The sequence below is a fragment of the Triticum aestivum genome, chromosome 4B, assembly GCF_018294505.1.
Source record: "Triticum aestivum cultivar Chinese Spring chromosome 4B, IWGSC CS RefSeq v2.1, whole genome shotgun sequence".
Lineage (NCBI taxonomy): Eukaryota > Viridiplantae > Streptophyta > Magnoliopsida > Poales > Poaceae > Triticum > Triticum aestivum.
In genome coordinates, this window is record NC_057804.1 from 459,627,711 (window position 1) to 459,652,273 (window position 24,563).

Sequence of the window (24,563 nt, forward strand, 5' to 3'; positions counted from 1 at the left end):
TAGCTCATTGAGGGTTTGGTAATTCAAGAGGAGAGCGGTGGTGGCTTGCACCTTTCCAATGCATTTTTAACTCCACGCCATAATTTGTCCTAAAATTTCTATATGTATACTTTTCACCAGATGGAGGGAGTATCATGTACTCCCTCCGTCCCAAAATAACGGTCTTAACTTTATAATAACTTTAGTACAAAGTTGTACTAAGGTCAAGACGCTTTTTTTGGGAGGGAGTGAGTATAAGATTTCAGCTAAGGCCATCGCCAACCGCTTCAGAGGCTTGTTGGATGAGATACTAGGAGAAGAATAATCTACTTCCATACCAGGACGCTTGATTACTGATAACGTCGTAGTAGCGTATGAATGTGTCCATGCTTTGAAGAAGAATAAGAAATGTAAGTCCACCTTCATTACGCTTAAACTATACATGTTAAAGGCTTATGACAGAGTCGAATGGCATTATTTGGAAGTAATATTGGTCAAACTAGGCTTTCCAAACTGATTTGTGTGATTGATAATGAACTGTGTGCCTTCACTAAGATTCACGATCAAAGTGAATGGGGACTTGCTACCTTATTTCACCCCTTAGAGGGGGTTGGGGGTCCCCATATCTTTTTCTCATATGTGCTCAAGGTTACACTTCACTTGTGAATAATAATGGCGGAGCATATATTGATAGAGGTATTCGGGTTAGTGTTCACTCACCATGGGTCAATCATTTACTCTTCGAAGATGATAGTTCAATATTTATAAATGCTAAAGTGGAGAGTTTTCATTGGTTAAATGAAATTCTTCGGATTTGTGTACCATGTTTTGGACAAGTTGTTAACCCGGAGATAAGTTCTGTTTATTTCAGTCACAATGCTTCGCAAGCCCTCCGCACAAACTTGAAGCAACTTCTGAGGATTAATGTGGAAGCATTATCAGCACGGTATTTCGGGCCGCCAAAGGCGGTTGGCTGGATAAGTGGCACATTTGATCATATTGATGAATAGGATCTGGAGTAAGATTCAAGGTTGGCCAGAGAGGAACTTAGCTTGTGCAGGAAGAGAAATGCTTTTGAAATCAGCAATTCAGACGATCCTGATATACAGTACGAGTTGCTTCCTATTGACAAAGAAAATGTGCAAAAATATTACCGCTTGCATGGCAAAATATTTTGGTGGGGTTCTTTGGATAAGAGATCTCTTCATTGGTTGTCCAGGGAGAAACTCGCATCGCCGAAAGCTAGGGGAGGCATGGGATTTAAAGATTTCCGACAATTCAATATATCTATGCTGGGTAAACAAAGGTGGCCATTGCTGACTCATCCCAACTCTCTTTGTGCTTGAATTCTTAAAGAGGAATATTTCCCTCAGTGTGATCATGCAGGCAACTGCCCTTGGAGTTCTATAGTTACTTTCTCCGTTTCAGTTTACAAGTCCTACACGTATACCTAGATTGTCAATTTTATCACCCTAATATAAACTATATAACACAAAAATTATACCTTTTGAAAATAGATCATCTGAAGTTTATATTGATATATTTTTTGTAATATATGACTTGTATTAGGTTGGTCAAATTGACAACCTAGAAATACGCGCACGTCCTATAAACTGAGGGAGAGGGAGTACCTGTAAATAGATCATGGCGGGATTGGTGGCATTGAATGTTGGAGTGATCAAGCTAGTCGGTCAAGACTCGAACGTCTCAATTTGGACGGATAGATGGATTCCAAACAGTGCAACTCTCAAACCAATGGGCCGGTTGGGCAATGATCCATTGAAAAAGGTCTCTGACATTATTGATGATTACACCAGTTGTTCAAAATATAAAATATTGATGATTACACCAATGGTTGGAAAACTGATATTATTCGCCAAAATTTCTTTACACCTGATGATGCAGATGCTGTACTCAATATCCGTTGAGTTCATCAGTAGGTGAGGATTATACCTGGCCATACCTCAGGTCGGGCCAAGCTAAGCCCAACGCAAAAAACCCAGGCCTGGGCCCAGCCCGGCCCGGTCATCGGGCCTGTTTTCTGGGCCCAAGCCTGGCCCGAACGCTTAAAAACCTGTCGGGCTTCGGGCCGGACCGGCCCGCCCTTCAAAAAACATGAAAACGACGGGCCCAGCCCAGCTCGGCCTTCGGGCTCAAAATCTAGGCCCGGGAACAGCGTCGGGCCGGGCTGGCCAGGACTAGTGAGGATGCATGGACGCTAGAAAAAACGGAAATTTCTTCACGCCTGATGCAGATGCTGTAGTCAATATCCCGTTGAGTTTGGATGTTGTAATCAATACCCCGTTGAGTTCATCAGGAGGCGAGGATTTCTTGGCATGGGCGACAGAAAAATCAAGAAGTACTTCGCGGTATCCTTCCAGATTTTGTCAGTTTGAAATATCTACTCCCTCCTTTCACTTTTGTAAAACGTTTTAGACATTTAAGACAGCACCTAAAACAGTTTAATTTTAGCTGTCTTAAACGACTTATAAAAATAAACAGAGGAGTATTAAAGAGATTGGCCGCTGTGCCTGTGAAGTGTACCAGGCTATGGATGAAAATTTGATGCATGCATTGCTTCATTGCGCACATGCGAAGAGTTTCCGGACAGCAGCTCATGATCGGCTCCAGTTAAAGGTTCCGAGGCTGCATCCATATACGTGGACCTGCGAGCTAGTTCGGTTCCTGTCCTGGCCCTTGTGCCTGAGAGAAAGTAGTGCCCGGCGTGGAAGCACAATATTGAAATTCCCTGCCCGGCCAGGCTAGCCAGAATGAAACCTGTTGGTTGCTGCCTGGCCTGACGTACTAGTATCAACGAATAAAATATACTCCCTCTGTTTCTTTTTAGTTCACATATAAGATTTGGTCAAAGTCAAACTTTATAAAGTTTAACCAACTTTGGAGGAAAAAATATCAACATTTACAATACTAAAGCTATATGGTATGAAAGTTAATTTCATGATGCATCTAACAATGTTGATTTCATATTGTGAATCTTAATATTTTTTTCTATAAACTTAGTCAAAGTTAACAAAGTTTGACTTTGACCAAATCTTATATGCGGACTAAAAAGAAACAGAGGGAGTAACAAAGAACTAAGGAATAACTGCTATTGGGTGGGACACGTCCACATACTAGTATTTAGAGCCCAGGCAGCTATTAGCCTGCGCCTGGCTATCCAGGCCAGGCTGCTACCAACTTTTTCAGGAATTGAACCATACACCTATGAGCGAACTACAGGCACACTCCAGGTCAGGCTAGAAATCGTGAGGACTCGAACCAAACTGACCCAAAATATGGAGGCAGACAGGATGTGCAAGGCACACACCATCAGAGCTAGCACGTTCCGAGTAACACAAGCGCTCTTAAAAACTCTAAAACACTTTACACAGGCACATGTCTATGTCAGAAATGGTGAATTTTCACCTGGAACAACAACATCTCTCAATATCATACATCTACGATCCAGTTCATATCCTAATCAGTTTGGTATACAAATGTTGTCTAGGCTTGGCCACGGTTTTACACGCTTTGTCCTCAGAAAGCCATTAGCATTCCACGCTTGTAGGACTCCAGTCCAGTATGAGCATTTCATTTCATCACTTCTCGCTTTTCAACAAAAACTTGACGCTAAAACTGAGAATAAACAGCCATATGTACCTCAACCAATAACATCGCATAGGCCCCCTCATCTGGCATTAGTTGGGTGCACCGTCAGGCTGTTGGGGGTTGTCTGCAACCACTTGACGCCTCTGACGCTCTCTCAAGTACAGGACAGTTACAAGGCAAGCAAATAGAGTCAATATTGTTGCGTTCCCTTCATCCATCAGGACATCTTCCACCCATTCCTCAACTACAGGATACATCTCCGGCAGCGAGTCGATAAAATTAACCTGAAATAAGAAAGGTTTAGCTACCAACTGCAAGGAGTACAACAATCTAGCATGATTGCAATACTCAATACGGCATGCATAGTAAGAACAAAAGGCAGACATCAACTATCAGGTGGCTAGGGATGAACAGACAAGTTGGCATATGTAGTGTCAATCTTGAAAGAGCATAACTCCAGGTAACTGAGAGAACTAGAGGTGGTAAAGAAATCAAAAGCTCAGAAGCACAGACTGAAGCCTGAGGCAGTTTGTGAATTGCTGCAAACATGGTATTTCAAAACTAAAAATTAACTTATGTTTGGACGATGCTACGGTTCATTGCATATGATCAACCAGTGGGAACCAGCTAGAAACCAAAAAAGATGAGCAGCAGGGAGAAAGTGGGAAATGGACCAGGAAAACAAGTTGCCAAATAAATAGCTGCTTAAACGGCAACAGAAATTACCATACAAGGAAACGAACTTGAAAACACCTACAAGTGAACTATACAGATACTTCCTATTTCTTGTATGCAACTAAGCCATACAAAGAGAAAATCATGTCTTACCATAAAACTGCCAGCATAGTTTTTCCTTATCCATAGACTAGTTAGTGCGAGCATGACAGGAAGCTTAGCTGCTGAATCCACCTCCACAGCCTGATCATAATATCTTTTTGCCAAGTGCAGATCAAGGGGAAGTCCATGACCGTGCTCATGCATGTACCCAAGGTTAAACATGGCGTGGGCATTAGACTGTGATTGAGCATGCATATATGCCTCTGCTGCACGCTCATAGTCCCTCCCTACACCCTGTAACACAGGACAGATTCAATATGTGATTTCAGCAACGATACTATGAAAAGTCGAGAGAGAGCGCACAGCCCCCTAGTACCTCTGAAATGCAAAAGCAAATTTAGAAGCAAAACCAGACTCCACAACTATGTTGCAGGCGCGTCCCGTTTTCAAATACATCTCATGTGTGAATTTATTTTAGAAGCCATATATTTTACTTAGTTATCCAAATAGTGGTTTTGGAGAAGTTGTCTCATCAAACATGACAGTTGGTCCCTCTCAAAAGACATTATGTACAAGTGCATAACTTCATAGAGACAGATGGCTTATATTGGGTGCAAACATATGGCTTGTATTGGTGCCACATAAACTCCATATTCTTTTCAAAATTCAGAACACAAACCTAAGGCACTTTATATTATTGTTTACCAACGTTTTTAACAATCTGTAGTAATCATACTAAGAGAAAAAAACAAAAAATGAGGACCAGATCTCCAACATATAATATTAGCCTACAACATATGGTGCTTGATGTGAATTTGTTAAGTAATTTTAGCAGAAGCCTGCAACCATCTAGATAGGATCAAGAGGGTACTTGAGAAACGTGTTATACCAACTAACAGTAAGGACCATTTCACATACCCGGCCATAGTAGTAGGCATCGCCAATCAACAGAGCAGCATGCTCATTACCCTGCTCAGATGCTTGCCACCACAAAGCATGTGCACGGAGATGTCTTTCCATATCTGAACAGAAGCCAGATTCTCCCATGCAAATATGTTCATCGCCATATCTATCAAGAATCCAGGCGGCATTGCTTTGGGCAACCTCGTACCCAAGATCTGCCATTCTAGAATATAAGAGCAATGCCTTCCCTATGTCGCCTTTTAAATAAGATTCTAGAGCCCACCTAGACATCGAGCTCCAGGGGCCCCTCTCAGCAACAGACTTGTACAAAACTGTTGCCTGAAACAAGAAAGACTAATGATTCAGCCCTTTGATAATAATATTTCAAACAATTCATGTTTCCCTATTTGTATCATAACAGATTAATATCATTAAAACAAATCGAAAAAGTATGTTATAGCATTAATGCTTCTGTAAATCAGCCTTCTATCTTTCTCTACAGAAACAACAGCTTGATCTGCCTGAGCAGAGGGTTTTCTATTCAATCTTGTAACAGGAAATGTATACTTTAGCATTACATGCCACTTCTTTAATTAATAGACTATAGTCCATTCAAGCAGACATAAAGATGACAAAGAGCACATGCACTCTAGGGGTACGTTTGGTTTACCACCAACACCAGCCTTACCAAAAAATCGGCTCGCCAACGGGATTTGGCTGCCGTTTGGACAAGCACCAAAAAATTGGCCCGCGCAGCCCGCGTGGAATGCCTGCGTGTTATTCTCGCCAATTTGTGGGTGCGCAAGGGCATGGAAAACGCTCGCCAAATAATTGGCAGCATGCCCTTGCCCGCTCTTTATGTGGGTCCCGCTCCGTTTTTGGTTTTATACCATGGTCCCGTCCAGTGTTTGTTAGTAAAAGACATCAGTACGGCAGATTAATCGCATGGGTAGCTACGTGATGACCGAGCAGTTGTTTGAAATCATGGATGGATTTTTACATTCACGTGTTGTTTGGATGGATCAATCCCGTGTAAGCAGCTGCCCAACATAGTTTTATTACTATACTGGTTTTTTCTTCTGTGCGGGTAGGGGCTAATGGTCACAAAACCACTACTAATTATCTTGGTTCGGTCGTGATTCTCTATACTCTTGAATGTTTATTTTTGGCATATTATAGTTAATTGATTTCTATAGTACAGAAAAACTTATTTTTTTAATGTGTCTCTTTCTTTGTTGGCTCGAGGTACAGCCAAATTAAAATCAAATCAAACACTAATCAATCCAGCTACTCCTACAAAGCATTTGGTAACTCAGCTAGTGGCAAACCAAATGAAAGTCTCAGCAATTTTATCAAAATTTTGGCTACAATCCAAACAATGTTAACTTACCAAAATTTTGGTCATGCCCTCACACAGGTCATGCCAATTTTTTGGCTGGGCTAGCTGGGGCACAAACCAAACACACCCTAAATCTAAAGATGGTGCACATGCAAGAAAATAAAATAAAATAGGCCTGCTATAGCACCATAAAAAAATGCACGCTTGGCGTATTCTAGCAGACAACTCTATCACAGAGCATTCAGCAATACTTCCATACAAATACTCTTACAAGCTACTGCACGAGTTCCAAATCAGATTCTTTGCTTGGATAAAAGAAACAAGTGAAAACAAGTTATGTTTGTCATTACATGCGAGCATGAAGATTGAATAATTTAATAGTGATATTGTCGTGTGGTTTATATGTTTTGGCGTCATTTTATATCTATAATGTAAGCATATTGGCTTTTTGCAATTCGAATGCTTCACTTTAAGATTGATTCTTTGATTTGAAGACTTCTTGAAATATAGCAGAGCCCGCTGTGCCCAGTGTGTTGTAGCAACATCATCTGCTATAAGAAAACACTTGGTTACTCAATACACTTCTTTATACTACACACTATTCAAATATTGTGCGAGACATTAACTGGTAGGAAATAATTCCTATGGACCCGTTGAACTTGGTTGTAGCCTCAGGAACTGAATCAATTTGGAAAGTTTGGCAAGATATATCCATATCGGATGTGATAAATTCATAATGGAACTGAGATAGACTTCCACCACCGGGTTTCTAAGAAAAAAGAAAAGCGTTGAGGCACAACACACAGTCTACTCATTGGGCATCTTAGGTGCTATGATGGCCTAATTACGCATGGCTCATGAGAGCATCCCTTACTCATACACTGATGATGATTTGATAAGGAATGCTCATTGAAGCATCATACATAATTGTGACAATGGAAGATTTAATTCAGCAATTGATACAGCAAAATAATTGTCATTACCATATGGAGGTTCCTCTTAAGACCAATTCCTTTTTGGAACAACTTTGCCACTTGATAAATAGCTTTTGGTTGCCCAGCATTTACTGCACGAAGAAAATAATTGCATGCTGTCATCACATCCCTCTTTACACCAATACCCTTTAGATATAGAACACCAAGGTTATAATAACCCCCATGCTCTTTATGGTCAGCTGCAATTTCAAAATATTCCTTTGCCTACAAAAAGGTAAGTAAAAGAATGTAAGTTCCTCAAGCTTATAGTACATTGATTATTGCAATACAGAACTGTGTATTGTTCAAACCAGCAAGATAGTGAAATGTCCAATTTTGTAACTTGTGTTTGTTAACAGCCAAATGGATTATATAAGTAAATTGAAATTTTCATAGGTCTTAGCATTTATTAACAACTAATAGTGCAGAACTGCGGAACATTGTAAGTTTGTCACTTGAATTCTTCTCCATCAGCAACTCGAAATATCTAATCTTCATAGTTAATAACATCCTAGCGAACATGGGTATACTTGTTACTATCACTACGTTCAAAAAAATTGCAGTCATCATATCCATCCATTTGAAAAATTGATGTGAATGTGATACTAAACCATTGTCCTAACTTACTTAAAGATGCTCCTTGTTAGGCTTGTTAACACATCAGCAATACCAGGATAGGGATTGTTTTAATGATTATTACTGTTGTTATGGGTGCAACCTATCTCTATTGCATAGTCCAAGGGGCATATACACAAGACTTGGGGCACAAGGAAAGGAAACATAGCCTAATAGGACTCCTAGACCTAATACTAATACTCCTTAACACCCCATGCAATAGCATTGCATTTGAAGAAATGTAACACTAAAAAAAATGATATTCAATGTAAGGAACACCATCAAGAGTCAGAGAGCAGTGAGAGAGATGCATATCCGATGAAAATATCATTTATTTTTTACTACTCACATCACGAGAATCTAGCTTCAGCCAAAAGCCAAGACCATACGTCACGAGAACCTGGCTTCAACCAACAGCAAGACCACAACACAGCTGCGGCGCTGAAGCAGATCAGGACATAGCCTAATAGGACTCCTAGACCTAATACTAATACTCCTTAACAACTTTCTATGGCAGCTGTAAGTCGTGCATTGACAAAAAAAGTTGTATGCCTTGATCAAATGTGATCGCTTTGTTCCTCCACGGCAACAGGATCACTGGTGAACTTGTCCATCCAGACTACTGTAAAGTCAGACTTGAGTTCCTGTCTACTAAGATGTGTAGCAGTATAATTTACCAAAACAGCTATAGAAAATCTAGCTGGCAGGCAGTATCTCTACCCAATAACAAAGATAGCAGCAAGCATGGTGAAAATGTAGCCACAGAATATTTAGTTCACGCAAGTCTAGCAGCGGACACAGTGCACGGCAACAAGCTTATACTGTAGAGGAGTTATGACCTACTCAACTGCATTCCAAATTCTAACACATAATACTTACTTTTGTCAAGTTCTTCTCCACCCCATAGCCTTTCACGTAGAGATAACCCAGTCCATTGTAAGCTGAGTACTGTTCCTGCTGTGCTGCAAGTCTCAACCACCTGTATGCTAGGGTGTAGTTTCTTTCCACTCCAGCACCTCTAGCAAAGATCTCCCCCATAAGCTCCATAGCACGTGGCTCGTCTTTCTCCACAGCCTTAGAGAACCAATAATATGATTTGCCATAATCACGTCTGAGTCCTCGTAGTCCATAGTAGTACAGAAGCCCTAATTTATACATTGCGGCAGCATTGCCTCGTTGTGCCTGGTACTCCGTGATTTGAAAATCTTCATCATCCTCACCACGGGACTTCCTCAAGGCCTCCTTGTTTTCTTCAGTTCCACTGTGCAGCCGAACTGGTTCAATCACTGGTGGCTCCATCGAGATTAAGGAGCTTGTAAGAGCAGCTTCTGCAAGTTCGGCATATAGTGTGACAGCCTCTTCATACATCTGTAAAAGCAAATCGTTCAAGTCAACAAATATCCAATATTAGCAAAACTAATGTGTTCCAGCCGGTCCAAATCATTTGCATAGACCATATATATATATCGATTGAAAGTGCAGTGGCAAAACCAGAGTAAAGATAATTAAAAGATATAGTAATGCCATCATACCTAGATCAGATATCGAAGCACCAGATTTCAGACTAGACTATAGAACTGAAACAACGATAGTAAGGCATTCATGTGTTTCAATAAAGTTCTGAAATGACGCAAAGATTGCACAATAAAGACAAGCAAGCCAAAGCAATGGCATAAATCGGCAGGAAGCTACATGAGCTGAAATTAATGACATAATAAATATACATATGTGTGTGTGTCTATATATATATGTGTGTGTGTGTTTGAACAAGCAGAAAACACTATACCCTTTTCCTTTATTTCATGCAACAAAACACAACGGTTGTTACCCCACTGTTGAGATATGCGATATGCCACACGAAAGACAGCAGCTTTTGATAGTAGGAACATTGGCACGATATATACCTCTAACCGACAAACTTGAACACCAACAACAAAACAAACCTTGACATTCTTACTTAGATCATATAAAAGAAAAACATTGGCAGATGTACGAGTCTAGTATGTACAAGGGCATTGGTATGTGAGCCTTAATTGCATGGCAGAGGACTTTCGGAGCATTTTAAAAACTAAATACAACTGAACTTCATCGGCCTGATTTGTGTTGTTTTGATCAGACTGCTAGTTATTCACAGGAATACATACATTGGTCCTAATAAACATGGCCCTATTACTACAGCTCGGAAGATGATAAAGACAGAAGGCCAGTTAAACATAACATCACAAGCCCTTGAACAAATTTGCTGCAACATTGGAGGTAAAAATCGAAATCAAAGTTATAAGTTACATGTACTAACTAACAATACAATAGGGTACCACTTATAAATTTAACAAAACCAAGCCAACGACTAAAAACGTTCTAAAACACTGAGTAAAAGAACCTATGGAGACAAAAATTCACATATGTCTATGTTAATCATGTGAGGCTTATCCCTTCAACGCAAGCTAGATAGCTAACCCCTATACAAAATCCCCCAATCGCAGAATCCCCATTAGAATTAGTTAATTGCACGAGCAAGCAAACAATCGAACCGAATCACCTCACCTCCTGGCGAAAATAGGCGTAGGCGAGCGCCATCTTAGACTGGAGGTCACCTGCGTCGGCGGCGAATTTGTCCAGCAGGAACGCGCGCGAGCGGGAGACCGGGCGCGCCATTCCAGCTCCGGAGAGAAACGCCAGCGCTGACTGTGCGCCGGGGTGTCCCCCAGTGGCTGCAGCGTCGATCTGCGCGGACGCAGTGGAGAAAGCGGCTTCGTCCCCCGAGGATGCCGCTGAGATCATGGCGCGGACGCCCGCGACGAAGAGCGCATCGGACGGTGGGTCCTGCTGATCGCCCGACGGGGAGGGGGTGGTGGGGTCAAGGAGGGGGATCCAGGAGGACGGGGAGAGGAGGGGGTCGGTGGCGGGGGAGTCGTCCGCGAAGTCATCCCAGTCCTCGCTGTCCCCGTCGGCGGATGGCAGCGAGGGGTGCGCGCCAGAGGGGTCCTTGAGGAAGTCTTCGCCGGAGAGGACCAGCACGAAGGGGCGTACGGCCGCGGCGCGGGGGAGGAGAGCGGAGACGGTGAGGACGGCGAGTAGGAGGAGACGGCGGTGGAGCGCGGCGGCCATCGGAGGAGAACCAGACGAGATCCCTGTGCTGCAGTGAGTTTGGAATTTAGGGGGTGCTAACCAATAAAGACTGACAGGTGGGGTCAAGTTTGAGGTGGCCAACGACGGCGCGTCACGTTTTTGCGGTGACGTGGATATCGAGGCCACGGTGTCGACGTGTACTGCGCAACGTGATTGGCTGGGGCTTTCGATTATCGCAAGATTTCCTATTTGAGTTTTGATTTCGAAATATTATTTTTTAAATACATATAAACCTCGTTACTCCTAATGTCTGAGTTGATGAATAGTCTCCATGATTTACTTTCGTCTGGTAATTTTCGTCCGGTTTATTTCATCTCACCTCTCACGTTAATTTTTTTTCTTCGCACGTAAAAACGAATCACGTCTGATACTCCTTTCATTTATTCGTGCCGTGTCGATTCAATTCAATCATGTAAATATTTAATAATTAAGAATTCAGAAATAATAGTTTATCAAAAAAAATTCAGAAATAATACCATACAAACAGATCACCTCCCTATTTCTCACACCAATCCATCAATGGTCACGTCCAACCTTCCATCACCGAGTGATCCCTCACCTTCGTTCCCCCTAATAAAAGGAAACACAATCAAGCATTGAGAAAAAAATCAGGCGCAAGAATCAGGTGCGAGACATGCTTTCTCTCATAGATTGTCTGAACGAAGGCGAGGTGGGGCGCCGGTCACCTTCCCCATCGACGCGTGCGGCCGCCGCCTGACGCTCTACCAGCAGTTGTCGTCCTTCACGGACACGTCGGGGGTCACGGGCGCCGTGGTGTGAGACAGCGGCGTCGTGCTCGCCAAGTTCCTCAAACACGCGGCCGACAGCGGCCTGCTATTGGTGTGCGGCGCGCGCGGTGGACCTCGGCGTTGGGTGCCGGCTCGTGGCCGTCGTGGCGGCGCTGCTCGGAGCGCGCGTCGTGGCCACCGACCTGCCCGACCGCGTCCGGCTGCTCCGGAAGAACCTCGAGGAGAACGTCGAGGTGGTGGGGATGTGGGGGCGGGTCGGCAACGGTGGCGGAGCTAGTGTGGGGCGACGAGTACGAGCTCGACCCCGAGCTGCTGGACCCACCGCTGGAGCTCGTGCTGGGGTCGAACGTGGTGTACAGCGAGGAGGTCGTCGGTGACCTGCTAGCCACGCTCACTCGGCTGGTGGGGCCGGGCACCAGCGTGCTGCTCGCCGGCGAGCTCCGCAACGGTGAGCGATCCAACCCCGTCCAATCCGATGTTGAATGCCTTGCTGCTGATTGCTGAAGTAATGATGAAGTGTGAATGAAGGACCATACATGGTGGTGCCATGGTGGAGTGCTTCTTGGAGGCGGCCATGGGGGAGTTCGAGATCGAGTGCGTGGAGCAGGCGCAGTGGCACCCCGACTTCCGCACCAACCACGTCGTCATCTTCATCCTCCTCAAGATTCAAGAAGACACCGCCGCCGCTCCCTGTCTCACTGCCATAGCTGCTCTGCAGAAGTAAGTCGGTCAGTACAAGCATGAAGGGTTGGTCCGATGCAGACTTATTGTTGTCTATACCTACTAATAAAAGAAATAGGTATTCTTAGTCCGTCATGCTATTTTGTAGAAAAAAATCTGATGTTTCTGACATTAAACCTGTAGTACATATCAAATGTTTTTTTTAAATACTCATATCTTTTAAACCGTAACTCCAAATTTAACATATTATATATGAAATTTGATGAGAAAAATATGTAGAATCTAAATATGATGTTATTTTACCTGTTAACAGTTTAAAAAATATTATCTAGGCTACAATGTTAACAACAATGCATTATCCGTCTTTTTTTCATACCGGTACCGGTTCATATTCAGATTTGTTAACTCCAAATTCTTTTTTTCATACGGTTACTGATTCAGGATTGGACATCAAATTGAAGATAAATTTGTTAGAGACAATAAATAAGGACATGCATGACAAGAAATAAAAGGACCAAACAAAGATAGGATGTCCGCTATAAAATAAATAAAAGAGAAAATGCAGAGATCCGATAAAGATGAGATGTTGCGCTATTATCCTATATATAAGAAGAAGAAAAAAGAGGGCATGCATGAAAAAAGTAAAAAGGAGGCATGCATGACATAAAATAAAATAAAAGATAAGTTTGATAAAAGTAAATAGTGATCAAATAGGAACCAATACCTATGACATGTATGGCAAGAAATAGTAATGAAATAGAGGCGCAAGTACCTACGTCAACATGAGACCGTAAAAAAAATGTTCTTTTCCAGACAAAAAAAAATCTCCTTTTATGATAAAAAATCCTGTATCTTTTTAACAACTTTTTTAACTCTTCATGTATTTAAGAAATAGCTACAAATTCTCAGATTATAAAATATTTTTTGTAAATTAAGAGTGTGTGATATTTTTTCTCCCGTTGCAACGCACAGACTTTTTTGCTGGTAACAATTAACATTATTATTATACCGAAACCGGTGCACACATTGGCTGTAGCTCTCAGTGGTAGACATCAATCATCTATGATTCTCAAGCTATATGTCTCATGGTGTACATGATGCCTTCAGTCCACATAATATGTTTCACTGACATTTTGCTTTTTTGAGGGCTCTGTGATTCTCCAACTACTTAATTTATGTACCTATTTAATTTGGTTATCCAATGGCAATAACAAGAAAAAAGCGGATGCCTCATCTCACTTCTGCCGTCCTGCCCTACCACTCGAAGAGTCGCCACCATGTAGCCTCGTGCCCTACCCCATCTCGGATTCCTCCCTCTCCTCCCTCTTTGTCTCTTGTGCACGCTCATGCATGGGATGGGCTACTCGGCCGTTCCCCGCAGGCTGCCACCATCCTCCTTGGCATCGTGCCGTCAACACCTTCGCTAGGTATCAAGGGTTCCAAGATCCCGGTCTGATCTGACGTTGTCCGGTTAAGAGTCGTGGTCGCCTACATCAGGCACCTCTGTGGCCATGGCCGCGCAGATCGTGTAGACCGCCATCGATGGTGGCCTCTCTATCACTATGGCGCACTGATTCCCCATGTATCTGCCGCATCTGAGGACCTCCTCTAGCAAGGACACAGGAGTCGGACTCATTGTTGAGGATGCACGGCCGCTGCCATGAGGTTAGAGCCGCCTTATCCGGTAAGGAGGTGGGCGACGTCGCCTCCATTCGTCACGAACCGACATGGATGCCGCTTCTGCTGTGTTGGCATGCTCCTCCTAGATAAAAAACAGACATCAGCTCTACTGAGGTCAGGCTTTGTAAATTCTAATAAACTTTTCTCAATTAGACCGACTTATTAGATTGTCCAACGGACATAGCATGGAGTACTGAAGTACATCCGGTTTGTGGGTGACCAAGGTTTATATCTGCCATTTCAGGGGCGATGGTGTCTATTTGGCAACGATGGTGGAGTCAATAGGAGCTTCATTCGCGGCTCGGGCTTCGGTACTCGGATCTTCTCGACGTGTCCGAGGTGCTCTTTCGTCCGTTGCTTTGCTTTGAAGTCAAAGTTGCAGCGTCGCAAGTCCTGCACATTTCCCTTGTGATGCTTGTCATAAGAGTCAGAGTTGTCAGTTATTTGCATGTGTGGCCTTCGGTTGGCATGTGTCGTCATGGTTTCTGTGCAGCTGTTTGCGGGTTGGCTCGATGATGAAGGTCTATGGTGAAGTCGGAGTTGCCCGTTCTGAGGTAACCAGTGATGACCATGACGCTTGCGACTACTCGGCATATGTATTTTCCTATTTGTAGCTCTATGTTCTATGTCGATAGCCAGGTTGGTCGGTGTTCCCATGTTATGTGGGTTGGATTATATCGGTTTTAGCCTGGTTTTCCATCAACTAACTGGGAAATTCGCGCTCTCTAATCAATGAAAATGGCAAGCCTTTTGCGTCCTTTCAAAAAAAGATATATAGGTGTATGGGGAAGAGGGATGACAAGAAATAGGCCGCTTTGTTTTCCACTGATGGTTAAGGAGATGTTTCCTCGATGGGAAGAAAAACAAGGATAGAAAGAATTGGGATGCGTTCGATCTGGAGGTATCCAAAACATAGGATTGGGAGCATGTGTAGGAATAAAAGATGATTGCAGCTATAAAATGGAGGAACAAGAAACCAGAGAAAAGCTTACAACGAGGCCCGCAACAACGATTACAATGGAAGATGATTGCTGATATAAAGTGAGCATTATTCACATATACTCATTTTCAGCCCGTGGCAACGCACGGGCAATCTACTAGTCAGAGTAAATGGTTCGATTTATAATGAAACTAGGCCAAAAACTATGATGGCTGCAACGTAGAAATGAGTCGCCTCACCCACCGTCTGATCTGTCTGTCACGAACCGTTTGATCCTTTCAGCATTGGAGCGCCTCACTTCGTCCTCCTCTTTCCTCCCTCGCAACACACTTATGCCTTCTCACGGCATGCATCATGCGGTGCCGTCATCCTAGCAAGAGCTTGCAGCACAACAGCCCCCGCAAAATCCCGACGGCCGCTTGCAACACCTTGTCCGGCTTGCAGCGGCGAGAGCACACTGGCGCCCTTTGACATTGCAGCGCCATCCCTGTTGTTGTTCCTATCCGGCGAGGCTCCAATGCAACACAATGCGGCCCTAGCGATGCTCCAATCCAACCCCGTGCGGTCCCAGTGATGCTTCAATGCAACACCGACAATGACCCAATAGAACACCGCGCGTCCCCGGCGGCCTGATGATGCACCATGGCAGCAAAAGGACACAGCGATGCTCCATCGCAGCAAGGGGAGCAGCTCCACTGCAGCACCGGTGGTCCGGCAATGTTCAACTGCATCACTAGACGGCCTCGACGGAGATTCATCGCAATCCCGACGGCCCCCCGGCGAAGCTCCATCCGTGGCGATGGGTGTTGCGATGCAGCGAGGTGGCCATGGCGGAAGTTGCAGCGTGTGGCAGCAATGATGGAAGCTGAGATGCAGTGTTGCGCGATGAGGGGTGTTGCGACGCGACTTGACATCCATGGTGGAAGCTGTGACACAGGCGCGCGGCAACAACGATGAAAGTTGTGATGCAGCACCAGTGGCAATGGCGTAGCTGCGATGTAGCGTTACCAACGACGGGTGATGTGACGCAACGCAGTCGCCGTGGCGGAAGCTGCTATGCAACGTGTGACGCTGATGGCAAAAGCTACGATGCAGTGGCGGGATGCTGCGGTGCAGCGCCGTCAGCTGTGGTGGGTGCTGTAGCGCGGTCGGCTACGGCAGGTGCGGCGAAGCGATGGCGGATTGCGGCGGCGCTAACGAATGCTTCATTGGCGGAGATGGGAGAGATAAGGTGAGAGAGAGAGAGAGAGAGAGAGAGAGATGTGGGCCGCAAAGGGACATGTGGTTGGCACGCGAGGCGGTTTGCACGAGGGAAAAAACTATCAGTTGTTTATAATAGTTTTCCAAAAACTATGTATAGCACGTCCGATTGTTGATTAGAGGACAACCATGTAATGTCCTTGATAACCGAAAAAGTAGACCTAGAATGCAACGAAGCAAATCATCAAATGCAGTATCCCGACATTGCGGACTTGCTAGCAGCACTCACGCCACCAAAGCAAAAACCGCTAATCAATAAAATTAATTCACCACCAGACACGTTTAGCACCCCACGAATAGGGCGTGAAGCTAGCTCGTAGCAACACTTCCAGGGAGGGCAACAACATCGTGATGGTGTCATCATTGTTCATCGTCCCTCGTTGTCTCGAGACATTCATTTAGAACATTTCACATGACACCCTAAGGAAGCGTCTCACCACGCCATAAACCATCATGTACCTCTTAGATCCAAGCAACTACGTGAGGGAGATCTTAAAAATATGAAGGAATATGGATTTAATGCATGCTATAACCTTCAAACATGCCAAATCTAATATAAAATTATCATCTTTTGTGTCCTTTCTTCTTTACCCAGAGTGGGTAGTGACCACATCTCATTTGTTGCTGGATATTGGTTCTAGGAGGGTTACCACCCAAAAGATTTTTTGTTTTGAAAAATGGTGGCTTGATCATCCAGAAATTTAAAAATATTATACATGATGTTTGGAATGCTCCCACCCACTACAAAAAAAGACACATCCTTGATATTTTGGGCCGAACAAAAAAAATTATGTCATACATATGACACTTCTATGACGATAATTGTGACAAAACCCGGTATCATCATAGATGTGGTGGGATCCTACTTCTATGATAAAAAGTCATGACAGAAAATAGGTTTTTCGTCCTGGGCGGGCCGGAGATGCAGCTGCATGACATTCTTTGGGCCGTCCATGATGGAAAAAACCGTGGTAGAAGCGAGGGGGAGGAAAATTTAGGGGAGTTGCCGGTTACGGTGGGAGGTCGGGGGTGGAGAGATGCGCGTTTCTCTCGTACGTACGCGCGTGTGTGCGAGGAGTTGGCTCTAACTGAACCCGAGCGAGGCGTTGGGCTCTAACTGAACCCGAGCGATTGCACTACAGGCTACGCGTTACTGAACCCGAGCGATCGATCAATGGCTGTTAACTGAACCCGATGGAGAGATTCCTTCGCTACTGCTGCTAACTGAAGCCGATCGATGCTGCCTCTGGGATGAACAGTGAGCGTTGCGGGAGGGGGGGGGTGGATGAACAGTGAGCGGTGGCGTTGCCGCTGGATGAACCGGAACCCGTGGTGTGGAGGGCTGGATGAACAGTAGATGGTGGAGGGGTGGCCGTGGAGGGGTGGTTGAACAGGACCCCGTGGTGTGGAGGGCTGGATGAACAGTAGACGGTGGAGGGGTGCCCGTGGAGGGGTGGTTGAACAGGACCCCGTGGTGTGGAGGGCTGGATGAACAGTAGACGGTGGAGGGGTGCTCGTGGAGGGGTGGTTGAACAGTAGCCGGTGGAGTAGAGCGCGGTGGAGGCTGGATGAACAGGAGCCCGTGGAGGCTGAAGGAGGTCGACGGTAGCCCGTGGAGGCTAGAGGAGGTCGACGGTGGAGATGAACAGTATCCCGTGGAGTCCCGTTTTGCGGTACGCCACACCCCTCCCCCCCTCGTTTCGACCGTAGCGCTCCAACACAAGTCCGTTTCGTCCGTTTTGCGGTACGCCACACCCCTCTCGATCAACAGGACCCCCGTTTCGATCGTAGGAGGTCCGTTTCCTCCGTTTTGCGGTATGCCAGGCCCCTCCCGATCAACAGGACCCCGTTTCGAACGTGGCCGGTTGAACACAAGGCCATTTCCTCCGTTATGCGGTATGCCAGGCATCGTTTCCATCGCCTATTCCGTCCAAGCCCTCCCGATGAACACGACCACGCATTCCGTTCCGACCCAGCCGGTTGGCTCCCCATGAACACGACGATGACGCTGTTTCTCCGTTCCGACCCAGCCATGTACGTATGCATGATAGGCGTTAGAGACACTGCCCGTATGTACGTACGTGGCTGTATTTTCTTTCTTCCGCCCTCGCCGCTGTACGTACATGTCCATGCTACGTGCGTGCCTCTACTACGACACGTGCGCACCTCTACATCCACCAGTATATATGTACGTACACGTTCGCGACCAGAATGACAACGGTACGTACGCTTCGACCAGGTGGGTCCCGACTGTCAGGCACTTCCTTGCCTGCGAAGATGTAGCTGGTGGGTCCCAGCAGTCAGGGGGGCGAATTGTTTTTTTGCCTGGACGCACTTCCTTGCATACAAAGATGTAGCTAGTGGGTCCCAGCAGTCAGGGGGGCGAATCGTATTTTTGCCCGGATGCACTTCCTTGCGTGCGAAGATGTAGCTGGTGGGTTCCAGCAATCACGGGGGCGAATCGTTTTTTTTTGCCTGGACGCACTTCCTTGCGCGCGAAGGTGCAGCTGGTGGGTCCCAGCAGTCAGGGGGAAATGTTTTTTGCGCAAAATACTGTGGCCCGTCCGGTGGGTCCCCATTGTTAGGTGGAGGAATAATTATTTTCCGTGTAATAAGGAGGCACTTCCTTACTGCGGCCGTGGACCCAGCTGTCAGCCTCTCCACATACAGTCCACGTCCGATGGAAGTCGTTCCTTGACCACGTTAACCACGCCGCGCCGAGAGCACCAGGGCGGTGGACGACAGCAAGGCCTAGGAAGGGGACGACGGGGAGCTGGGGAAGACGCGGCAGTGGAAGCCTGCGCGGAGAGGAGTACGAGGGTTCACTGGTTCGGCTGCGGTGTAAGGCTGCCGTCGCCGCAGGGCCTGGCCAGCGGTGGGAATAGTAGGGGCGGTGAGGCCTCCACGGCAGCACATCCGACCACGGGAAGCAGGAGCATGCGGCACGACCGGCGCTGCTTTGGGCGGCTGGAGCAGGAAGACCAGAGGTCGAAGAAGCACTACGGCCGTTGGATGGACATCGTACGGTTACTGGAGCTAGAATCGTTTATATTGACTAAGTTGACAAAGCCCTTCGTCCCTGTCAACTTAGTAGGCCCACAAGTCAGCCTCCCACCAAGGTGGGTCCCAGCTAGCAGGGGGTATTCATTTTTTTGTGCGTAATAAGGAGGCACTTCCGGTGGGTCTGAGCTGACAGCAGGGGGGACGTTTTTTTCACGAAATACGGTGGCCCGTCGGGTGGGTCCCAGCAGTCAGGGGCAAACGTTTTTTTCGCGAAATACTGGTGGCCCGTCCGGTGGGTCCCTACTGTCAGGTGGAGGAATAATTATTTTCCGCATAATAAGGAGGCACTTCCTTGCGGCTGTCGTGGACCCAACTGTCAGCCTCTTCACATACAGTATTCTTCCGATGGAATTCGGTCGTTGACCACATTGACCACGCCACGCCGAGAGCACCACGGCGGTGGACGACGGCGAGGCCTAGGAAGGGGACGACGCGGAGCCGGGGAAGACGCGGCAGTGGATGCCCACGCAGAGAGGAGTACGAGGGTTCACTGGTTCGGCTGCGCTGCCGTCGCCGCAGAATAACAGGGAGTGTGGGTGAGTGGAGTGGAGGGATGGCCTGGTCAGCGGTAGGAGTAGTATGGAGGCGGTGAGGCCTCCGCGGCAGCACAGCCGACCACGGGAGGCAGGAGCAGGCGGCACGACCGGCGCTGCTTTGGGCGGCTGGAGCAAGAAGACCAGAGGTTGAAGAAGCACTACGGCCGTTGGATGGACATCGTACGGTCACTAGAGCTAGAATCGTTTATATTGACTAAGTTGACAAAGCCCTCCGTCCCCATCAACTTAGTAGGCCCACAAGTCAGCTTCCCACCAAGGTGAGTCCCAGCTAGCAGGGGGAGTATTCATTTTTTTGTGCGTAATAAAGAGGCACTTTCGATGGGTCCGAGCTGACAGCAGGGGGAGCATTTTTTTCGCGAAATATGGTGGCCTATCCGGTGGGTACCAGCAGTCAGGGGGGAAACGTTTTTTTCGCGAAATAAGGTGGCCCGTCCGGCGGGTCCCTGCTGTCAGGTGGAGGAATAATTATTTTGCATGTAATAAGGAGGCACTTCCTCGCGGCCGCCGTGGACCCAGCTGTCAGCCTCTCCATGTACAGTACTCTTCCGATGGAAGTCGGTCGTTGACCACGTTGACCACGCCGCGCCGAGAGCACCAGGGCGGTGGACGACGGCGACGCCTAGGAAGGGGACGACGCGGAGCCACGGAAGACGCAACAGTGGAAGCCCGCGCGGAGAGGAGTACGAGGGTTCACTGGTTCGGCTGCGGTGTGAGGCTGCCGTCGCTGCAGAATAACAAGGGGTGTGGGTGAGTGGAGGGATGGCCTGGCCAGCGGTGGGAGTAGTATGTGGGCGGTGAGGCCTCCGCGGCAGCACAGCCGGCCACGAGAGGCAGGAGCAGGCGGCACGACCGGCGCTGCTTTGGGCGGCTGGACCAAGAAGACCAGAGGTTGAAGAAGCACTACGGCCGTTGGATGGACATCGTACGGTCACTGAAGCTAGAATCGTTTATATTGACTAAGTTGACAAAGCCCTTTGTACACTCCAACTTAGTAGGCCCACAGGCCAGCCTCCGAAATGGTGCGCCCCGGATGTCAGGGGGAGGAATCATTTTTTGGGCGGCCGAAGCTAAGAATATCCGAGATTGAAGAAGCACGACATCCGTTGGATAGACATCCAACGGCCACTGCTGCTAGAACCGTGTGTTGACTATAATAAGTTGACAAAGCCTTGCATACGCGTTAACTTATTTTTTTAGGGGACTCGTCACTTAGTAGGCCCACAAGTGTGTGGCAGAGAACTTATAGCCCATTTGCGTTCTGTAAGAATGTACAGCCCATTTTTGAATTCTAATGGAATTTACAACTACCCATTTACAGTTTGTTAAAAGTACAACCCATTTTCTAGCTAGGACAACGATTAATAATTTCAACCAACCGTTGAAGACAGAATTCAATAAAATTTCCCACATTTTGATGGGATCCGAAATATTTTTATCCCGAAATTTCTATTCAAATTAAATATAAATTTGTATTACGTAAAAATCCAACGAAACATTGCGCGCGCAACAATGAAACTTTAAGATTTTCAAAATCCATAAATAATATTTTATAAACTAATTTCGTGTTTGGTGCATTTTTTTATAGTTACTGCCAGTTTTTATAATTACATCTCATTTATTATTTTTAAAGCCCATTTTCCTGTTAAGCCTAACGCATCCCTCCTAGGAAAGATTTGCAGCACATCGGGGCGGAGAATAACAAGTTGACCTTACCTGGGTATTCCTCAAAAAGACGTATAGCTGGGCTAGCCATTTTCATCTTGAAAAAAGTAGTATCTGGGCTGGATATCTGGCCTGGGCTAGACAGGCCACAGCCCGCCCAGTTAATACCCTGCTCTCCTCTGAACAACAACAAAATCATCGCCAAGAAAAACTCTGCAGTGCTCACGCCTCAAAAACACAAATACTACTCGAGCTGCTTGGTCCCAGCTGTCGGCCGCACCTTGTGCAATTCTCTCATTTATATTGACTACATAGGTTGACAATGGTGTGGGACCGTGATGCCAGGAAACCAGGAGAAAGCAAAAAAAATATAGTTGTACATAATAAGGAGGCACTTGCGTACGTACGCCTATGGCCCTAGTGGGTCCCTAGTGTCATCCAGTCAAAATAAAGTCATCTCCTAAATCCTCATGTTCGTTGACCATGTTAACAATGCTCGGCGCCACTGTGAGCGCAACAACTCGAAGGACAACTGAGAGGGCCTCGCGGGCCCTACGGAGGTCTGATACAGCGCCTGCTGCTCATTCATGAAGCCAGGATCATCGGACACCTATGAGCACCTTCGAGAAACTGAGACGGCATGAAACGGTAAGGCCGCGCTTGGGAGCTCTGGTTTATTTCAAACCTGTATTAACATACAAGTTTAATTTACTCGACATCGGAAGGCCCGAGGTCTGTAAGTAAAACCGGCGGGTTACGCGTGTAATTTGAGAGACCAATGTATATTTTACGAGCATTGCTATATGGACGACATTACCAGGCGATACATGCACGACGTGTGTATCATGACATTCATGGGCAAGGCTGAAACAACAGCTAACGGTTGGATTAGCAATCGTCTGAGTGTCGTCCAGCGTTTTTATCGTGTGTGAAGTACTTCCGATATTTTACTAGTCGAAATCGACCAACCAAGCGCCTTCGCCCGAGACCATCTGCTTTAATTTACAAGCGTCAGTTTTACAAGCGGTTTTGGTTGGAAAACGACGACCCAATCACGGCCTAATATCATGAGTTGGTCGGAAGATCATATGGTTTCACGTCTAACCTACTCGACATGTTGTATAGGCTATGAATGAAACATCAGACGATGAACTTCTTACGCACAGAAACAACAGAAGAGGATGATCTTTGAGGGAGTCCTGGATTAGGGGGTGTCCGGATGGCCGGACTATGACCTTTGGCCGGACTCCCGGACTATGAAGATACAAGATTGAAGACTTCGTCCCGTGTCTGGATGGGACTTTCCTTGGCGTGGAAGGCAAGCTTGGCGATACGATATGTAGATCTCCTCCCATTGTAACCGACTCTGTGTAACCCTAGCCCTCTCCGGTTGTCACACCCTAGCTAGTTCATGCATTAGAGTGTTGCATCATGTCTATTTTTCTCAACAAAAACTTGAAATGGGGATGACAGAACCCCCAGCCCCCTCTGAAACCAACTAGGGTTTACTAAAAATATTTTTAATGAACCTGAAATGCCCTTCTAAAATGTCCATCATTTTTGCCTTGGTTCAGAACCTCTGCCAAAAGTGGTGCACAATTTTCTAGGCCATCCTAAGGTCTTTGAATTAAATCATAAGTATTTGAGTTTGGGCATTTAAATTATATAAATTATTTTAAATGCTCAAATAATCCCAAACTAAAATGTTCCATGCTGGATATATTACAGTTAATGGCCATGAGCAGTTTGGTGAATTTTGGAGTTGTTTAGGTATTTTTAGTAAGTCCACGAAGTTACAGAATAAATAAAAAAGATAAATAAAAAGAGAGAGAGGGAACTAACCTGGCAGCCCCAACTAGCCAGCCCACCTAGCCGGCCCAGCCCAGCAGCCGCTCCAGCGAGCTGCTTGCCTTCGCCAGGCAGGCAGGCAGGTGCTCGATGGCGGCACCAGCACGCGCCACGCAGCTGCCCGCCGCCCTGCTTCCTCCCCTCGCCTCTCTGCTGACCGGTATGAGCTCCACGTCGTGCCCCGAACCCCGTGGACACATTCATTCTCCCCCTGCCTCTCTCCCTCGCTCTCCTGCTCCATGGCCGACGCCACCGTAGCCGCAGCGTCACTGTAGTCGCGCTCTCCGTCGTCCTTGCGCCGTGCCGTCGTGTCCAAGAGCACCGCCGCCCTCCTCTTCGTCGAGCTAGCCGAGCCCCGAGCGCTCGCTTGCCCCGAGGCCTCTGCACCGACCTCGCCCGACTCCGCCATCGCCGGAGATCCCCTTCGCCGTCGCCGCCGCACCAGCTCGTCCCCGACCATGCCGTCTGCCCCCTCGAGACCGCCGTGAGCCCAGCTACCTCTCCCCCCTTTCCTCTCTCGCTCTCGAGCCCCGTAGCGACTGCATGTAGCTCACCCGCACGCGCCACTACGGAGCTCGTCGCCGACGTGACTCCGGCCACCCACTGGCCACACCACCATGTCCAACGCACTCACCGCACTCGTAGGAACCCGTAGCACCTCACCACGAGCCTCGCCGTGTCCTGTAGCCTCGGGTTCATCATCACCCGAACTCCGGCGACCGCCAAAGTCGTCGCCAGCGCCGTTTCCGGCCACCCCGAGCTCAACCAACACCACCAAGAGCTGCGGCTTGCTCCCAG

The 24,563-nt window shown here is 46.8% G+C and overlaps 2 protein-coding genes across 2 annotated transcripts; one reads left to right on the forward strand and one right to left on the reverse strand.

Annotated features, from left to right (window-relative positions):
• Positions 1-3,323: 3,323 nt before the first annotated feature.
• On the reverse strand, positions 3,324-11,356 carry LOC123092706 (ERAD-associated E3 ubiquitin-protein ligase component HRD3). The gene is made up of 6 exons (XM_044514526.1): positions 10,741-11,356; positions 9,076-9,564; positions 7,591-7,806; positions 5,284-5,607; positions 4,417-4,659; positions 3,324-3,872 (listed from the first exon to the last, which is right to left on the reverse strand). Exons 1-6 carry the CDS (start codon positions 11,302-11,304, stop codon positions 3,678-3,680), a joined length of 2,031 nt encoding a protein of 676 aa, XP_044370461.1. The 5' UTR covers positions 11,305-11,356; the 3' UTR covers positions 3,324-3,677.
• A 628-nt stretch (positions 11,357-11,984) lies between these two features.
• Positions 11,985-14,039, forward strand: LOC123090161 (uncharacterized; the record flags this gene model as incomplete). Its single annotated transcript, XM_044511586.1, has 2 exons — positions 11,985-12,522; positions 12,603-14,039. Coding segments are annotated over 2 exons (717 nt in total), but the record flags the coding sequence as incomplete, so codon positions are not given.
• Between the last annotated feature and the right edge of the window lie 10,524 nt (positions 14,040-24,563).